This window comes from Diadema antillarum, unplaced genomic scaffold (genome assembly GCF_040938485.1).
Source record: "Diadema antillarum isolate AM-2024a unplaced genomic scaffold, OU_Dant_1.0 scf00000182, whole genome shotgun sequence".
Classification (NCBI taxonomy): Eukaryota; Metazoa; Echinodermata; class Echinoidea; order Diadematoida; family Diadematidae; genus Diadema; species Diadema antillarum.
The window spans coordinates 326,683-346,378 of record NW_027271071.1 but is presented as its reverse complement, the minus strand read 5'-3'; the positions used below and the strand labels follow the sequence as shown (position 1 = coordinate 346,378).

Sequence of the window (19,696 nt, the reverse complement as noted above, 5' to 3'; positions counted from 1 at the left end):
AGTTATAATAAAATTGTTTCCAGACTAAACCGTCTACAGTTATGGTTTGATGAGAAAAATAGTGATATTTCCTTATATTCTAGGTTTTATTGCAAAAATTTTATATGGTAGGATGTTTTGTGATACAACTGACCTACAACACACATATGCATCAAATGTAATATATTGAACATTCTTTTAAATCACTGCTCCCAAAGATAAACAGGACCTTTAAAGATCTGAATACTTGTTATTTCTTGAGGTTACTGCACCTTTGTGTAGGATGAAGTAGAAGCTGGAGAGGGCGTGGCAGACGAACGTGTTGACAGCTGGGTGTGTGGCCAGCAAGAAGTCATCAATCTCAGCCATGAGGTGTGGGTCTGGGGGATTCCCCACCATCGTCTGGATGATCTCTATCAGGGCGGGGTAGGAGTCTGCAGGCAGAGTGGGCAGGTCCTCACTGTGCCTCTCCTGTGGGGGAGGGGGAGGGTGGTAGGGGGAGAGAAAGCCAACATTCAACTCCAAGCTCCTTGCACCAGGTGCAAATTACTACAGTAGTTGCTGTCTACGATTCTCTTTGTACTCTGGTAACACATGTTTCTCTATCGAACTTGGAGCATTTCATGACTAAGTCTAAGCAGAGGGAAACAATGTATATTGGCACCTATGAAGACAAAGCTGGTACTTTATCTTTCTTCATAGCCTAACAATCTGTGAAATCCAAAATGAGACTTTGGGAAACATACATTGAAGGGGTGTAATTATGGATACGATTAATCAGGGCTGAGTGAAAAAAAAAAGTGGTCTTAACAAAATCTGACTGATCTATCTATCCATACAGACTTACTAAAACATGATGAAGATGATGATGATGATGATGATGACGATGATGATGATGCTGGTGGTGATGCTGGTGGTGATGGTGGTGATGATGGTGATGATGACGATGATGATGATGATGATGATGATGATGATGATGATGATAATAGGTGGAGGTAATGACTATGCAACAATGGTGATGATAATTACAATAATAATGCTGAACCACTACACTGATGACGACTAAAGATCTTTCCCATTACTTGAAGCAAGACCCCTACACACTCACCCTGCAGATGGTAAGCAGTGTTTGGACCAGCCCTACCCTGTACATCTGGTTGGTGTTGAAGGCACAGAAGGGGTGGTCAGGTCGGATGAGGGATAGAATCGCCTCCAGAAGAATCTTCCAGACTCCCCGCTGGGCCCGCTCCCACACCCTCCAGTTCAGGAGGAGCCGGTTGAAGAACTCAGTGTCCTGGAGAATGGCCGTCGACTCCTGGTTGACCTTGTAGTGATGAACCAGGGTGCACTGGAACACTACAGGTTCACTACAGCATGCATCAAATAAGACCTGCGGAGAAATATGTGTACAGAGATTTAATTCTAGGTTACCAAAATAGCTCAGTTGGGAAAACGTTTGACAACTAATATCCCATGTCTTATCAAAAACAAATCAGTGAATAAGAGGTATGACATATCATTAAAGTTATGACTTTACTGACAAAGTAAGTGGACAATTTCTGTAAACTCATAGAGTATCACACTTGGTATATCACAAGCATATAAAGCTGAAAAGTAATAATGGGATTTTGACTAATTCTGCATCCCAGACTTAGAACTGTTTCAAACCAGTGTCAATTTCAACTCTGAGGTAACATAGCAGCAAATGCTGTTTGAAGTGTGCAGTGTGTGCTTTTCCCAAAAAAAGTAAAATATTACATTTCATTTTCATCCAAAAGAGACTTATTCAACCATAAGGTTATTGCCATACTTGCTAAGACCAATCCATTAAGGGTATGTGACCTGCACCAATGTCTGAGTATGGTCAGTCATCTACCTTCAAATTAATGGAGCTCCATCTTCTTCATATCCCACGGTTGGTAGGAAAAACCTGTAAGGAACACATGTGATGTTCATCAATGCCTAGGGTCACATCTTTAACCCCTTGAGTCAAACTCTGTCCCTCCTGTAATACATTTAGACTCGGTAGGCCCAACTCACCTTCAGCATGTGTGGGCCCACCAGACACCTGTCCGTGGTGAGGACGTTGGCCACCATGAGAGGCCCGGACATGGCCCGGAACTCCTGGGCGGTCTCGTAGCTGGAGTCTTGGAGTGTGAGGAGGAGCTGAAGAGCCAGGGCTTGGAGCTGTTCATCAATGCTCACCTCCACCACCTACATCAAGGGATACATCAATCCATTTAAAATTTTTGTTCAATTTCCATTTTTGCCTAGTTACCCCAAAGCAAGGTGGTGTCTGAAGGCTATTTGTGCAAGTTTACATTCCATACCTTTTATTCTAAGTCCATGCAACAAATTTAAAACATGATGACATTCAAGTCATCGGTAAGAGGGAGAGATTCTACACTTGCAAACAATAATTGACTCTTGTTGAACATTGATGAACTGTGTACATTTTGCCATGAAGGCTCCTTGATGTATTGCAACAAATTATGCATAGTCATACAGACACTTTTTCATTAAAAAAACTACCTGTTCTTACCTCAGAACGACTGTCATACCCTTATACGCTTTGGAATACCAAAAACAGATACTTGTGTAGTATTTCAATGCAAAGCAAGTAGAGCTTTGAGTGATGAATCTGACTTAAGCTAATTTGGTGTCAGGCATCATCTGTTGCTAATGAGAGAGAGACATATATTCACAAGACATTATATTTGGATATTGAGAAGGAATACCCTATGAAACACAGCAACAAAGACATTTAATTGCAAGACATCAGATCTACTAATTGAGGACTACCCTAACAATGGCGAATAGGGGGTAGCAATGACAAAATTTTAAGTCTTCTCCAATTGTGAATCTAAATCATAATGAAAGTTATGATCAATCTAATTGATTTTTATTAAAAATTTGCAAATTTGTATGCCCCTTATCAATATGATACCACACTGGGGCTTCACTGTAAAGAGATTGAAAACTTTTTGAAATGACACAGAATTTGACAACTAACAAGAAATGAAGACAAAATGTCACAAGATATCAAGATTCATAGATTGAGGAAGAATTCTGTATGAAACACAGACAGGTGAAACGTCACAAGAAATCACACGGTACTTGTGTGTCCCGAAGGAAATACCTTGGCAAACAGATAGAGGAAGACGCCGATGCCCCCTATTTCATAGACAGCCTTGTGCAGTCCCATATTTTGTGTAACCGTGGGGATGGCTTGGTGAATGACTGCCACAGGTGTTGGGGAGTGGATCAGAGCAGGGGGGACCATCTTGCCCGGGAGGACCTTGCTAAGGGTACCAGAGGACGTGGCCTGGTAGAGACTGAAGGAGGCTTGGGAGAGGGCGGAGTACGTTGCCACGAGACTCTCCTGGTAGGGAGAGGACAAAAGACAAATCAAAAGGGTCATTCAAAGATGGTGATGTTTTATACCATAGTCATGGCAGGTGATGTGACTATTTACCTCAAACATACCAGAGTATCTCTTCTTAAATCAAGCATCTATTATTTTTGACTTGTTTATCTATGTAGATAAGTTCTGAACAATCAATGATTTGTTTTCATGTCACAAGGCAAATGAGTGGCAGTCACTTATTCATGTTGCATTTGTATCAGTGGCACAATTCTCAGTAAGACTGTCACATTTCTTGTATCAAATACAAGGTGATAAATTTGCTTGCTTTTCTTCTAATTTTCATTCAAAAAAAATCTTGTAATATTTTGGCAGGTATCTTGACACATATATAAACATCTTAAATTTCTTTCTATCCCTAACACAATGGTGTTTTGTAATGCAATCACAAATATTCTTTCTGTTTTTGCTCTTCTCACCCGCAATAGTTTCTCATCAACCTCCCCATCCCCGAGGAGGATGTCTTGTTTGACGCAGGCAATGAGTGTATCCTTGGTGATGTGCCTGCTGTAGAGGGGAGCGTTCCTGCTGTTCTCACACTGGCTAAGGGTGTAGAGATTGGGCCCCATGGAGAACAGGTGGAAGATACTCTCCCTCTGTAGAGCACTGGCATCTAGGAGCAGGCAGGTATCATTTGGTGACAAAGATGATTTCATGGGACTCGTCAGCTTTGGGGTCTAATGACCCACAATGCATTGCTTTTTATGATATTACAGCCCATTATACATTGAGTTGAACATGCATTGTGTTTGCAACTGATTGACAAATTGCCCTACATCGACATTTGTTTTGATATTGTATTTGACACATGATACAAATGATGTTTGATCATTCACGTAACATGGCCTCTTCAGTGTAAAATCTGTTCTCTAAAAAGATTATTATCAACTAAGCAGATTCTCCTCAGTGTTGGTAAAATTCTTCCGGAGGACCTTGCCATGACTGTAGTAACTCCAGCCAGAGCTCATTCATACACCTTGGCCTAAGGAGATGAATAAGTTACACATCTTTAGTATGTTGTATATGCCTGCTCGGGTTCAAGTCTACACCATTTATCAACTTTACCTCAGCAATTTCATTATGATCATCACATTTGATTACTACAGTATTGATTTATTGTACTCTCCAACTGTAACTGCCTTTGGATCAAATCACCAACAAAACCACTATTTCATACTATATTATTACTACTTCTGAGATTATCCCATACAAAACCTCACAAACTCCCACTTCAACAATACATTCTGACCATATGTCCAACTTTAACACAAGTTAAAAGTGCTGCTGTAATTTCAGCAAAAAATGTGTCCTTAAAGTGTCTTAAAGCCTGCATTCCATGCCTTAACCTTATCTACAACATTCTCTGATGATGGAAACGATCTTGCTAAGTATTAACATACCAGGTAATTAACTTAGAACAAAAATGAGCATGTGGAAAGAAGTTGTGCTGACTAACCATTAAACAAGTGTAGGTGTCCCAGCCTCCAGGATCCAAGGGGCTTGGTGTCTGCCCCCTGGGTGTGTCCACTAGGGAGCTGGTGTCCAACCAGGCAGTGCATTGGGTGGTTCACAGGCCGCGATGGTGTCGGAGAGTGAGTGTAGTCAAGGACAAGGTCTTTGCGGCGGTGGCCATTCACAGTCACTGAAATCTATGGGGAAATTTACATAAAATTGCAAAGTTATACCGGTAGATATCATTGGTGGATCATCATGATGTAGACAGGTCATCTTTCTCCTCCTAGCCAAAGAAGATACCAGGTGTTTTCTTTGTTGCCCTTCCCCTGTAAACCATTCATCCATACATGAAAAGTCAAATTTAAAAATATTCTGGTATTGGCATTGTGCATATCACAAGGTTGGGTGACATATTGCATCAATCAATCATAACTCTGTAACTCTGTAATCATACTAAAAGAACCCTGAGGCAAATTTTAAGAGTATTTTTTTTCTATGTTAGTACATGGTAAGAAGTTTGCATTTATAACTGTAATGAGGGAGCAAGAAGAATCATCACTGTCTACCAGTTTTTCACCAACAAAACAGTAAAAGGATGTCCTTCTTGTGCAATACCTAATTTACTTTTAAATCACATTGAAAATGATTCTCAGGCACATAAAACAACCCTTGCAAGACACAAAGTCACACACACACAAACACACACACACACACAATACACACAGCTGCAAAGGCTAACATAGAAGAATGCATGCATCTATTCACACCTAAAGAACATCTTGAAATATTTTCTTTTTATACGTATGACTATACTGTAGAGAGTCTATTAATGGTCAAGCTTAAAGCTCTCACCAATGCAAGCAAGCACTAACTCAGATTTTCATTAGCTCTGTATTACCTAGAATTAGTTTATTTTTATCTACTTACTATTCCAAGTACTTGTGAGTCATCCTTCTTCTCCTGGTAAGTGATAGCGAGGTGTTCCCACTGCCCACACGTCAGCATGCCAGCACACACAGTCTCTGAGAGTACCACATGCTTTATCTGGTCAGCACTGTGGCCTATCCTGTAGTGTGAACACAACCACATTTCACAATTCACTATTAGGTAGATACAAGTACAGGTGTTTCCACTGCCTATATGTCAATTAACCTACCAGCCTATGCTGCCTCTTTGAAGCAGCACATGCTTAATCTGGTTTACAGTGTTGGCTATTCTCCAGTGTGAACGTGACCATACTAAACTTTCAGTAACAGGAAGGGACACTTGTATTCTATAGGACACATAGCCTTATAATATAAAACTTGGTAAACAAAAATCACATTCTGGCGCCCATTCATAATCCACATATGATGAACTTGGGTCTGTTTTCTGTTTCAAATGTCTAAGCTACACAGCTCTGACATCTCACAACTTAGCAACTTAACATAGAATCATACCACTCGTCATTTCCCTCAAACTGTAGCTTTCGGTATTCCAAGTTACACAATATTGCATTCAAGTCAAGTTTGGGAAAGTCAATCTGTTTTTATTGTCATATGCATTTAGAAGTCCTCCAAGCAAAAAGAAAAACAACAACAAACAAACAAAAACAACCCACCAAATTTTTTTCTTCCATATTTAATTAGAATGTTTCAGACAACATGCAGCCTTTTTGTTTATGTGATAGGCCTGATCGATGGTTAGACAGTCTGTCTGGCTCACTGTACCTGAACACCAGCCTGGCATTCTTGGATTCCAGCCAAACTTCAAAGGTCGTGTCACGTGCAGCTAAAGTCACCATATGGAGATCAGGCTGACGACCTTTTACTGCCTTGGTTGGTGATGACGACGCAGAATGATTTCTGGGTAAGTTGACTGTAATTTCAGAGAAATACGACAAACAAAACATGAAATCTGCATGCAGACAGGTTCAGTGACAATGTTTGGTTTATCTCACTTCCTTGGACAAAAGATTCTGTTTTCTAATGACTCAGACTGACTTCTGCATTTGTAATCTTTCAGGGTCCCCCCCCCCCGCCCCCCCCCCCCCCCCCCCCCCCCCGCCCCCAAGCATACCGATCCATCTTAATAAAGGTTACTATTCCACTTGGATCATCACATGCAAGGTGCATTGGAGTATCTCAGACGATTTTCACATATAACCAGAAAAAAACCCAAATAAATAAACAAACACAAACAAACAAACAAACAAACAAGAAACAATGTTGAGATTCCTCCCTGTGTACACAAATATCTTTTTATGGCATGAAAATATACCTTTCAAATCATATATCAAAGCAAGAACACAAAGTATACATCTTTGAAGCATGAAAAAAAAAATTGTATGTTTCTAAAGTCTTGTATACTCAGGGTCTGTATGATAATATGGTATCAGTGGGTACAATTCACAAGATTTTGTGTGAGTAGGTTCAACAAAAAGGGAGCACTGTATCTTATGGAAATGGTGAAAGTTTGGATGATACCTGTAGGTGTAGTGACCGTAACTCATCATTCATCTGTCTACAAAATTGACAAGTGTTTGACAGACGAGGGATATTTGATATATTACTCACAGCTTGAGATGGAAGAAGTGCTGGAGGAGTGTGGTAGGTATCTTGTCCTGTTCTTGCTCTTCTTCACCTTCTCCCCTGACATCTCCCCTCTCCTCCTATCATCAGTTCTCACCCACATTGCCATGCCAAACCCCTTGCTGAGTGGAACAGGCCATGAAAGGCTGCCCTTTAGGGGGAGGTGCACAGCCGATGCAGCCCACGGATTGGTGTCCATCCCACCGGTCTGTTCCATTTTGACGGGCAGAGGGGTGGGCTGAGTGGCGGTGGCAGGAAAACTGATGTAGCTGGCTGGCTGATTGGTAGTCTTGGTGACAATGTTCAGTAGAGTGGTCAGAAGGCCGTTCTACATCAAAAGGGAGATGCCAAACATATTAGTTGATGGATGGAACTATAAATTCCTAAAAGTATGTCACAGAGAAACATCCATGTCCATAATAACAAGATTTATTTGGAATTCCCATAAAAGGGTCATAATATTTACCTCACATCATATCATTTCATATCATGAAACGTCAACAAAGTAAAGACATCAGCCTTAAACTCAAACCATACGTAATAAGATAATTCTGTTTTCTCACAGAGTGTTGGTGAGAAACACTTCTTTCTGCTGACAGGCGGAAAAAATATAAGAACTTTCACATCAAGTCATCTTCATTCTCTTCAAACAATACATTATAATTTGCCGCAATAGAAAACAAGAGAAATACTGGCAGTCACATCATGCTACAAAATGAAAGGTGGAGTACACAACTTTTTTGTTATATATCTTGTCTTTCAGAAGTTATAACCTCCATGGTAGGCAAACAAAGTAATCCGATGATCAAGTCATACATATCATGCTTGAGATTTTATTATTTTGGCATACAACATTGACACGTCCTACAGAGTATATACTGAGCACATGACTCTATATCCCCCTGACAAAGACTATTAAAAAATGCATCCTGGCTCTCAAACTTTTCAAACTGTCTGTCATTAAAATATCTTTATGACTGATATCAACATTTTATAGCTCTGCACAATATCAAAGTCCATAAATCAATATGGTGATATTGAAATGTAATATGTGCTCACTGCTAAACCCCGGACCTAGAAGTCTGCAGCACCATGCACTATTTCAACAGGACATACTGTGTGTATATCAACGGGACGCACTGTGTGTGTATTCACCCGTTGAAGACTAATGCTGAGTATAAACGGGCCGGTGTGTATGGGGAAATGCACGGTATAGCAAAATCAGCTCGTCCTCAATGGGTTAAGGCATGCAGAGTATACAGTAACTAGCCTTGTATTTCCTCTCCTCAAACAGCAGGCACAAGATTTCTCTAGATGTGACCCGCTACAACAAAAGGATCCGAAAGTCACTGGTGGCCGAGCCAAGAAAGTTTGAAGTCAGATCATCAAAATCCGTCATAACCATTGAATTTCTTTTTTTGGCATAATTTTGTAGTGTAATGTTTCGTCTGTCACCTGCTAAAATTTCGAAGCTAAATGGTTTTCCGACTTTCAACAGAACAGAAACATGCCAGAAGATTTGGATTTAGCGCTGCAGATAGACTCCGCCCCTAGCAACGAGGGAGTGATCTTATTGGTCAGTGCATGACATCCTGGTTACTGATTGGTTGTGCATGGACCGCTGGCGCTAAGCTTGAATGAACATCGCGGAGGTTGCTAGGAGCGTGCCTTCTATTGTCATGAGGTGAAAACTGTCTTGCCTCCCCTTGATCACAATTGCGTCGGAAGGAAAACTTTGAAGGGGGTTTTCTCGAAACACTGATTTCCTAGACCACTCGACATGCTCTCATAAAATCATCGATATCTCCGCAACAGAGTACTTTTATGAGTCTTGTTATATATGAAATAAAAGCGGAAGAGTAAGGGAATAATGTCATGCCATTTCAGAAAATTGACCTCCCCCGACTTTCGGATCCTTTTGTTGTAGCGGGTCACAATATCAATTTTGTAACTTCTCAATCAACACTATTCCCAGCCTTAACCTGCTGCCTACCAGAACCTCACTTACCATTCGTTAATCCTCAAAGCGATTACAATATCTCATAACAAACAGGTAAAAAGTCAATCTTTTCTGAAAACTTTATGCAGTACTATCTCTACACATCTAGTCTTATGCCATGCGTCAGATTCATATCTAAGCATTAATCCTCAAAGCCACTACAATATCTTGGAACTTAAGTGTTAAAAGTCAAATCTTTCCTGAAAACCTCATGCAGTACTTTCTCCACACATACTAGTTTGATGCCATGCTTCAGATTGATATCCATGCATTGGTTTCATGATATTTTCTATGCTCTCAGTCAGTCAGTCATTTTGTGCACTGTACTCTTCGAGGCCTACTACCAGACATAATCAATTAATCTCTGCCCAAGATGAGGATTACACTGACATGTTGTATTAACACCCTGGCACACTCTATAAAAATTCACAGCAATCTATGATCCAGCCATACTGTTTTCACTTCTGGAGCAACTACAGGTTCCTTGTCAGGCCAATGCTGTATAATGACAGAAGACTACATTATTTATGTGTCCACCACCTTTAAAAAGGTGTCACTCATACAGTGCTTGTTAGAGCTTCAGTTTTTAAAAGAAAAGAATCAATTTGGAGCTCACAAGCACTGTCCAGCTATTCATGCACTCTGTACCAATTTGATCTAACTACCTATAAATCATATCCATCTAATTCACATCACAAGTTTCTTTGCATTATAACATTTTGTGCAGCCACAACTATGCGCTATTCTCTTCATGAAGTAGCATCTACCTTCCTATGACAATAACCAGTGGAATATATGCAGAAAGGAAGCAGATTTATTCATTTGTGAGCTCCCATCTTATTCATCGCAGACAACCGGCAGGATCCAGAGTGCAGCGTTATCAGCTTCATCATCATATGATGTCAGTTTTATACATAAAGTGACATTCAGCAAAACTTTGGATAACAAGGCAACAGTTTGATCATGAGGCAGCAAAACCAAACTTCCTGCTGCAGCTCTTGTGGTCATGAACCCTGGGATATGAAGTATTTGTACTAGATGGACTCTGGTATAGTCAAAGCCTTCTACTAGTGGTGTGTCTAACTCAAAACATTGTCCTCAATCATCCATTGTCATGAAATTTTGTGCCTCTCAAACTTTTCTTTATTTGCTGTATAGTTGAACAAACAAAACCATACTCTTGTCATGTAGAGATGCCTCAATGATCATTCATGTTTGTTTAACGACACAGGCTGAACTGATAAGAGGTACAATCCCAATGGTTATGACCCAAATAAAGGTGAACCTTCATCTGTGTTGGAAGGTGGGCACTGATTTGGCATGATAGCAAACCACTATAGAGGCGCATTTGGAAGTTAATTTGGAAGAGAACATGAAAAAAAAAAAAAAAACACCCAGAAACTGCCACAATTTTGTTCATCTTTCTCTCCATTATCAAATGTCATACACAACTTTCCAGCAGAAATGAGTAAAACAATCAATTGAAATAAAGTGGTATAAAAGATATAAAGTAATATGAAAAGTGAACTGAAATTACAAGATTGGAAAGAAATAACAGAATTAAATGAAATCAAATGAAGAGGAATGGAATAGGGGGATATGGAAATAAAATGATGATAAATCAAATTAATACAGAATTGAAAAGAAATAAAAAAAGGCTTGAAATGAAAAGAAATGATGTAGAATGGAATGATTAGAATAGAGTGGAATGAAATAGAATTAATTCAAAGAATTGAAATGTAAAGAAAAGAATGACAGAAATGAAGACAAATGAGGTGATACTGAATAGAATTGAATAGAATGAAATTAAATGAAACAAATGTTCACTTGTACATTGATTAGAATGACATTATATGAAACAAAAATTCACTTGTACGTTGACACCTCATGGGAAAAGTTTGTCTCACGTTACTGGTAAAGGTGACTAGATGTGGGAACAGTTTTGTGAACCTACCATTGGGGGTGAGGGCGCCTGGAAGAGAGTGAGGTAGCCTCGTAGCTGGGCCGACGTGATGCTACTCTCCACCAGCTCAGAGAACAGCTCCAGAAGAAGTGCCCTCTCCACTAATCAGAAAACAACGAATTTAATAAGAGTTATTTAAGTGCCATCAAGGAAAATGTATCTTTTTTTTTACAAGTTTGAAATGATATATGCAAAAAGATCCCCCCCCCAAAAAAAAAATAAATAAAAAATCCCAACAACAACAAATAAAATAGTTACGACCACACTCACAACTGGAACATGATTTAATATTGTTAAAGAGGAATACTGAGCTGCTTCTGTTAATGTCAGTTCTTCTGCATGTCATATTTTAACAACAAAATGGTAAGTATGATTCAAAGCAAAGCAGTTATCTACACACAACAGTTACAAAGTAAAGACTTCACGGAGGAAGTTTAAATGAAATCCATGATTGAAATTCAGTTCATGGAATAAAACAAGCACAAAATAGGCCTACTTTGCACACACACATGTAAGCAAGCAATCACCTTTGGATGTCTGTTGGTATATACACAATGTGTCAAGCGCACTGATACTATGGAAATTTCAAACTACTGTACTTAGGCCTATACTGTGAATTCAAGCAAGTTATTCCAAACAACTGCACAATTAGTGGTCATCTCAAGAAAGTGCACCGTGATTTTCAGCATGGTCATCAGCTTATAAAGGTTTGAACATCATTTTACATGAATATCAACATTTAACAAATTTGTACATTTTTCTTTTTTGCAAAAACACAAAAAAATAATTGTCATATTTCTAGATACACAAAACATAAATTCTGAAAAAAAAAGTCAAAAAATAAATACAGCTCATGTACTCTGTATCAATGATTAGGAGGATACACAGTAAAATCAATATTTTGTATTTACTATAGCAGGGCTCCAAACTAATTTTTTTTTTTGGTGGCCCGATGGGGCCACCAAAATCATCAATTTCAAATTATTGGTGGTCCGAGAGAAAAATTTGGTGGCCCCCCCAAAAAACAATGAAAAACATTAAAAGTCCTGGGTTTTTTTAATGAGTCACATACCCACTGCATGCATTTATGCATTTCCGGCACAAAAAAAGTTATGAATTTATTGACATACTTTTCAAAAAAAAATTGGTGGTCCAGCTCGGGCCACCAAATTTGCCCTTTTTTAAAATTTGGTGGCCCGACTTTCATTTTTGGTGGCCCCGGGTCACCGGGCCACCGTTAGTGCGAGCCCTGACTAAAGTCATCATCTGAAAAGTTTTACAGACATCAAGTTTGACAGTGTTCCACACATTGAAGATAAGATTTATGTTAGATCCTTCCTAATGATTTGTAGAAGTAGTCTGATATTGCATATATATCCCTGTTTTATTAAAGAACATCCCAAATATGTTCCTACATCATGTCATCTATATCATATCACCTACATGTTCCTATATTCCTATCATGAAAAGAAAAGAAAAGAGAGAAAAAAAAAAAGAAAAGTGAGATCCTTAGCCACTCAAACACATCAAATTTCAAATTCGACATAATGTTAGCTGTCTGCTTTGAATGGCTCCTTGCTTTGAGGGAGACATGTGCCTCGTCATACATACACCGTATGTACATGTAGCTTATCAAGAAGATAATCTTGTGTGGGTAGGTACGTGTAGGTAGGCCACATACTGGGTTAACATTCTGCTCTTTACAATGAATGAGTGGAATGGGATCTTTCAGGTGCATGCGTTGTGACCCTCTCATACATGGGACCTCCATTTATGGTGACACGACATTTGCTCCTGCGACAATTGCTCCGGTCTTATTTTCTCCAAGGACTTAGGGTTAAGATTAAAGTTGTGGTAGGGTTTTAGGTGTAGTTTGATATGAGAATTAGGATTAGGGTTAGGGTTATGTTTGTGGGTTGAATTTATGCTTGGCTTAGTGTGCTGATATATCATGGGAGCAATTGTTGCAAGAGCAAATATCGTGGAACTCCATGTATGTCCTACCCGAGGGACAGAGCGTTTTTGCCTCCTACCAGAGGGGACGGTATGATTACACACAACATTGCTCAACTAGACTCGAGAATCATAGCAGGTCATCTGGATTGGGAGGCAGATGTGCTACTGACTGAGCCAAATCACTGCCCTGATTTAAAGGTGTTAAGACATACAAATGCATGTTGATCTGTGTTGATTCATGATGTCCTCAACATCACTTTGGCGGTGAAACGAATATCGAGAAACAATCCACATATCTTTAGATAATTTTTCTTCAGATTACTTGGATAGGCCCACAAAAAACTTTCCAAACCAAGATTCTGGTTGTGACCTCATCTGTCAATCATTGCTAAAGTACTGATATGTTTAACAAAAGACATTGGAATGCACCTTCCCCTTGACTCAGCATTACTTGCACATTTTTGTGATATTAAAGGGGATGGCTAGTAACCGATCAGTGGGAATCAGTGGGAATGCTGAGGGATGATTGTTCCAATCCTTGTGGGATTCATTTAAGAGTACATTATATATCTACCCTTGTGTGAAAATTATTTGCTTCAGAACGGTCTCATATTCAAGTAATGTGCAGATTAATGCCCCATCACAGACCAGGGACGCTTACCTGGAAACATTAAACTGCACATTACTTGAATATGAGACCATTCTGAAGCAAATAATTTTCACACAAGAATAGATATATAATGTACTCTTAAATGAATCCTACAAGGATTGGAACAATCATCCCTCAGCATTCCCACTGATTCCCACTGATCAGTTACTAGCTATCCCCTTTAATGTGAATAACCAAAAGACTTGGTGAGGGAACATGTAAATTGTGCTCGGTCTCGGGGAGGGTGCATTCCAATGTCTTTCGTTAATCATATTAGATCCCGTTTACAGTGCGAGGCTTGGCCGCGGCCGAGCCACGCTTTCATTTCAGTGTAAACGCGCAAAAGGCCAAATGCGGGGCCAAAATTGGCCGCGCATTTGGCCATGCTCTGGAGGTGGTCTCGGCCGCGGCCGGGCCGCGGCCGAGCCCGGCCTTTTCTCAGTGTAAACGCAAACTGGGCCAAATGCGCAGCCAATTTTAGTCTGGCTTCCAAACCCTCTGCCCGTACTATTTCGTTATTCAGGATATTAACCCCCCTCAACGTTGAAAACTAGTATAGTTTAAGGTGGTTTTGTCCTGCAAAGGATTTTTCCTTCGGCAAAGTCCTTTGCCCAAATGGCGACTTCGTCGCCATGGAATCCAGCTGGCAAAGGGTCTGAAAACCAGACTATACCAAATTGTGTTTGTTTACAAGCAGAGTGCCACTACGACAAAATATTGAAAGGTTTGAATTAAAGCGCGGCCGAGCCCGGCAGTGTAAATGGACAAAATTGCGGGGCTCGGCCGCGGCTCGGCCCAGCCCCGCACTGTAAACGGGGTCCAAGTACTTTAGCAATGATTGACAGATGAGGTCACAACCAGAATCTTGGTTTGGAAAGTTTCTTGAGGGCGTATCCAAGTAATCTGAAGAAAAATAGAAGAAAAATTATCTAAAAATACAATATGGAATGTTTCTAGATACTCGTTTCACTGCAAAAGTGATGTTGAGGGTATCATGAATCAACACAAATCAACATGCATTTGTATGTCTTAAAACCTTTAACTGTAGCAGAAAGGTGGCTGGCTCTATCAGAATTGAGTCAGCCTCGCCATCAAACGGCTCTAGATCACGGCCCAGAGAGTCCAACATGGCAATGTTGTGTGTTACTAGGCCATCCCATCCGGAAAGTAGCCAGAACACTCTGTCAAGAGGACAGGAAATGGAGATCCCATGTGTGAGAGAGTTACAGCTCCTGTACATACAGGATCTAAACTCCTGTTCACACAGGTTTTTACTTCCTCTCAGACAGCATGGAGCTAACACAGCTATACGGTCCACTCCAAAGGCACAACAGAAAATGGATGGATGCTACTGACCCTCTGTGATTTGCCCATGGTTACCTGGTACTTGCAATTAAACCAGTTTACAGCTCATATGCATGATGGTACAAATTACCCTTCCTTTTTCTCAATTGGTTTAACCACTTCACCTGTTTTCAACACAACATAATGCATATTATCTGCTTGCCCGAAGTAACAATTTATGGAATTCATAAATCATGTTCAAACAAAGAATGACCTTGCATAGACCAAGTGACCAGAATGGTCTGTCAATTAACACATGGGGAAGCATCAATGTCTTTGTTTTGCATTGAATGCATTACCAGCCTTTTTCTACAAATATTGCCAAATACCATGCGTACTGTCTGGTGGATGTGCTGGCAAGCAATGTGCTGGCAGCACTTTTTATATCAATGATTACATGAATAATCATATCACAGATGCTTATCTCAGTGAATCTAAAAACCAACATGCCTATAGTACAGGTGACCTTTTTCTGTTTATGCACGAAGTGAAACTACCACCTGGCTTATTAGCAGCAAACAGTATAGACCAGACATAAGGTGTCACATGAATGGATAAATAAATCACTTTGGTAATGAAAGCTGTTCCCTGGGATCTATAGACTGGTTCGGTTCAAGTGAGGTTTTTCTTTTTTATGTTAATGTCTATTTTAGCCACAACTTTGGGGCTCCAGTATCCGTAACAATAGTTGCTATTACATCCACTGATGTAGCAATGCACCTGACTCACTGCATAACCCCCTGAATCATCTTTTCTTCCTACAAGTATTTTGGAAGCCCTTCAGTTATGGCCGACACAAATTACACTGTTTTAAAACAGAATACTGGTAGGTCTATACTTGGGGACCACATTTCAAGTACCAGTATGCAGTCATTTGTGCTGTTCTCTCTTGGAAATCTTTGCTCATGAATTTCCTGGGAATCTCTCAATGACAACAGGGGGCAAGGATGTGCCAAGAGAGCTTCTGGCTGCCTCTATATCATAAGGGCCACATGGCCCTGTTAGTGGCTGCTGGTACGGTTATTTCAGACGCGATCGTTATGTTTTCAGCATATACATAGATATTCAGAATTCAATGATAGTCCTGCATCATCATGTAACCATGAAATTCTACCGCATGGCCACATGAGTGACAATGTGACATGAATGCTCATGCCATAGACATTGCCAGTTTACAAAATGAAAGCAATAACACAGATGGAACCCGTTTGACTGTGGATCATTGAGTTCACTTGCAGGCAGATAATGACATATGACAACTTCCATTACATCCTTCAAAGGAAACTGCATTTAAGCTACATCATTTTCATATCATGGTGAGTTTTTATCCACAATCACTACAGAATATCTTATGAGCTACAGTATCAGGTCTTTGTTTTGAGCACAAATGCACACACACAAAGGAAAAACAAAACAGAATGGAAGATTGAAGATTTTGATAGTAAGTGGTAAAAGTCATTCTTGAATGAGTTTTCTATCTGTTCTTTGTGTATAGCCTTACTCATGGCTCGACACTAACTTTTATGTTTGGTGGCCCGATGGGGCCACCAAAATCCTAAATTTCAAATTTTTGGTGGCCCGAGAGAAAAATTTGGTGTCCCGAAAAAAACAATAAAAAACATTAGAAGTTCTTTTTTTTAATGAGTCAAATATTTAAGTTTTATGATAGTAAGAATTAGAAGTTGGACATATTTACTCATAAATAAACTTCAACAAACTTGCAACACTCACTCTTAGGCACTCATTCAGCTCTTTTCATCCATCCTTTAAACAAATTTAACTGCTAATTTCCGGCGCAAAAAGTTACGAATTTATTGACATACTTTTCAAAAAATTTTGGTGGCCCGAGGCGGGCCACCAAATTTGCCCTTTTTTAAAATTTGGTGGCCCGACTTTCATTTTTGGTGGCCCTGGGCCACCGGGCCACCGTTAGTGTCGAGCCCTGCCTTACTAACAGATAGAAAAGGCTTAAAATATTTGAAGACATTGATATTGCAAAACATACTATGTGATATAACAAAGCAATTCAAGAACATCAAAAAGGAAAATGAAGAAAAAGATTGCCATCAAAGGTCTGAAACAAACCTGGGGCCCATTTCACAATCATTGAGAGGTTTGCTCTTATTAATGTTGCAATGATTACAATTATTGTAATTATTATAATTACACTGATTAACGGTTTGAAAACAGTCCATCAACTGTATCTAAGATTGTGCTTCAGTGAGTATACTCATTGGCGCTTACAATATTCTGCCAGTGCTATCACACTTGATATCACATACTTTTAATGCAAATTTAGTTGAAAAGTGAAAATAAATGAAATTCACTTAAATTACATTAAATACTTGCAAAAAAATCTTTATACAAAATACACCCCTGATGTGCAGACAAGTCAAACGGTGAAGGTAATCACTCAAAAGTGCATAAAAAGGTGATCCCCACAAAGAGCCAACACCAACCTGATGTGCTCTCCTCATCCTGCTGTAGGATGCTCCTGTACCCGTCCAGGATGATGGAAGGCACCCCACACTGGGTGAGGCAATCCTTGCAGGCATCACTGGCCTTCACCAGGGAGATGAGCTGGTTGAGGAGGAAGTAGAGGACGTTCTTCCTGGAGATGGCATCACTGGCGGCCAGGACCTCCAGCATCACCTGACACACCTAGCAACGGGAACAGTTTAGAAGATTTGAATTAAATTGTCGAACCAAGGTCATCAAAGTAAACTATAGTGAAATATTACTTGTAATTACTCTTTGAGAAACTTAGGGGTACTGATCATTACAGAACACACCTAGCAACAGAAACTATCTAAAAGTTTCCTTGGATGCATGGTAGCTGAGAAATCAAAGCAAGCCCGAATGACATATCACTTGTTGTTAACCTTTGAGAAACATGACAGAAAGTCTAGCATCATAGAACACACCTACATACAAGAACCAATGGAAAATTTGCATGCAAGCTTGGTAGCTGGGTCACCAAACCAAATTCCAATCACATGATATACATTGTTTGGAAATTGGAATTGGAATTGAATCTATATGGCACATCTAAAATATTATAGGGTATTAGTTGGAATTAACCCTTGAGACACTTGGAAACAATATCCACTGACACAGATAGCAACAAAAGATTTCAAAGACCAGGAATGAATGCTACCGTGGTATAATACCCCAAAACCCAACTAACATGATGTCTGTCCATGGCAGGGTTGGGCATTGGAAATCTGAATTGATAAAGTGCTACAAACATTGTTTTGCATTAACAGAGTTATCATATAGAACGAGACTCTTTTGAAATGAAATCAGTCAATTATATTCCACAAGGTCCATCACTAAATCCCAATAGCATCAAACACGGTTGGTTTTACAAGTTTTCCCGGATCTCGGATATGTACTTGGGTAACTGCCAATGTTTGGCAAATACAATGTTACACATCATTATCAATCATTTACGGTCTATTAGGGAAACCCCCACATCCCCCTGAGTTATAATCCTTCATTGACATATCTCTTTAAGCAAACAGAAGTGTGTAAAACAATAACACATGCAATCTTTCACATAGAAATCAATTTGCATTCACTTATACGTGCCTTCACACCATGGCATTTATGAACATAAACTGCATATAAATTCAGCATACACAAACACAGAACACACTATGCTACAATGATATAACTATCCCTCTTTAACCTAAGCAATACACAATAAATAAGCGAACTCAACTAAAATAAGTTTACAAAAAGCACTTCCCCCCCCCCAAAAAAAATATATATATAAATAAAAAAACAAAACAAAAAAAAAACAAAACTGATGTCAAGCCACCAAACTTTCATAAAGCATATCTATTGGTGGCCTGACCGGGCAACTAAGATTCAAAATAGATTGCTTTGTTTCCTTTTATATACAAATGTAGTGCCGCTACATTTCTTTTTCGGGCCACTGACATCTCAAATTCAACGTTGATTTTCATAGCCTAATGGGCCCTCAGAAAGAAAAAAAAATAGTGTTGAGCCCTGATATATGTACATATGTTACACAGAACACAGCACAAAAGCATACAATGTAGATAATGATTAGACTGATGTGACATTGACACTTACTTGAGGGTAGACCAGGGTCTGTTGAGACTGGGCAAAAACTAGGTCTTCTCTGTCTGGTTTGCTATCTGTATCATTGTAATACAAAGAGAGACAAAACGAGAAAGAACCAGGTCAAAGGTCAGTTTGAATAACAATTCACAAGAGGGTCACTCAAGCAAGCCACCTGTCCACCATCACCTTGACCTTGCCCTTCTTCCTGAATTAGGTCACTGCAGTGTGAACTAATTCTGGAGCACAAAGTGCTAACAATGTTTTG

The 19,696-nt window shown here is 39.6% G+C and overlaps 1 protein-coding gene across 1 annotated transcript in view; it reads right to left on the bottom strand.

Moving 5' to 3' along the window:
- LOC139723169 (lysosomal-trafficking regulator-like) overlaps nucleotides 1-19,696 on the bottom strand; it is a 151,709-nt gene that overhangs the window by 30,843 nt on the left and 101,170 nt on the right. The window contains exons 10-21 of the mRNA XM_071634430.1: nucleotides 19,441-19,505; nucleotides 17,799-18,000; nucleotides 11,382-11,491; nucleotides 7,414-7,756; nucleotides 6,568-6,715; nucleotides 5,786-5,924; nucleotides 4,860-5,052; nucleotides 3,823-4,016; nucleotides 3,119-3,361; nucleotides 2,020-2,193; nucleotides 1,088-1,369; nucleotides 252-450 (exon numbers count right to left, since the gene is read on the bottom strand). Of these exons, the coding sequence (XP_071490531.1) occupies nucleotides 252-450; nucleotides 1,088-1,369; nucleotides 2,020-2,193; nucleotides 3,119-3,361; nucleotides 3,823-4,016; nucleotides 4,860-5,052; nucleotides 5,786-5,924; nucleotides 6,568-6,715; nucleotides 7,414-7,756; nucleotides 11,382-11,491; nucleotides 17,799-18,000; nucleotides 19,441-19,505 (2,292 nt within the window). The remainder of the gene's footprint in view (nucleotides 1-251; nucleotides 451-1,087; nucleotides 1,370-2,019; nucleotides 2,194-3,118; nucleotides 3,362-3,822; nucleotides 4,017-4,859; nucleotides 5,053-5,785; nucleotides 5,925-6,567; nucleotides 6,716-7,413; nucleotides 7,757-11,381; nucleotides 11,492-17,798; nucleotides 18,001-19,440; nucleotides 19,506-19,696) is intronic.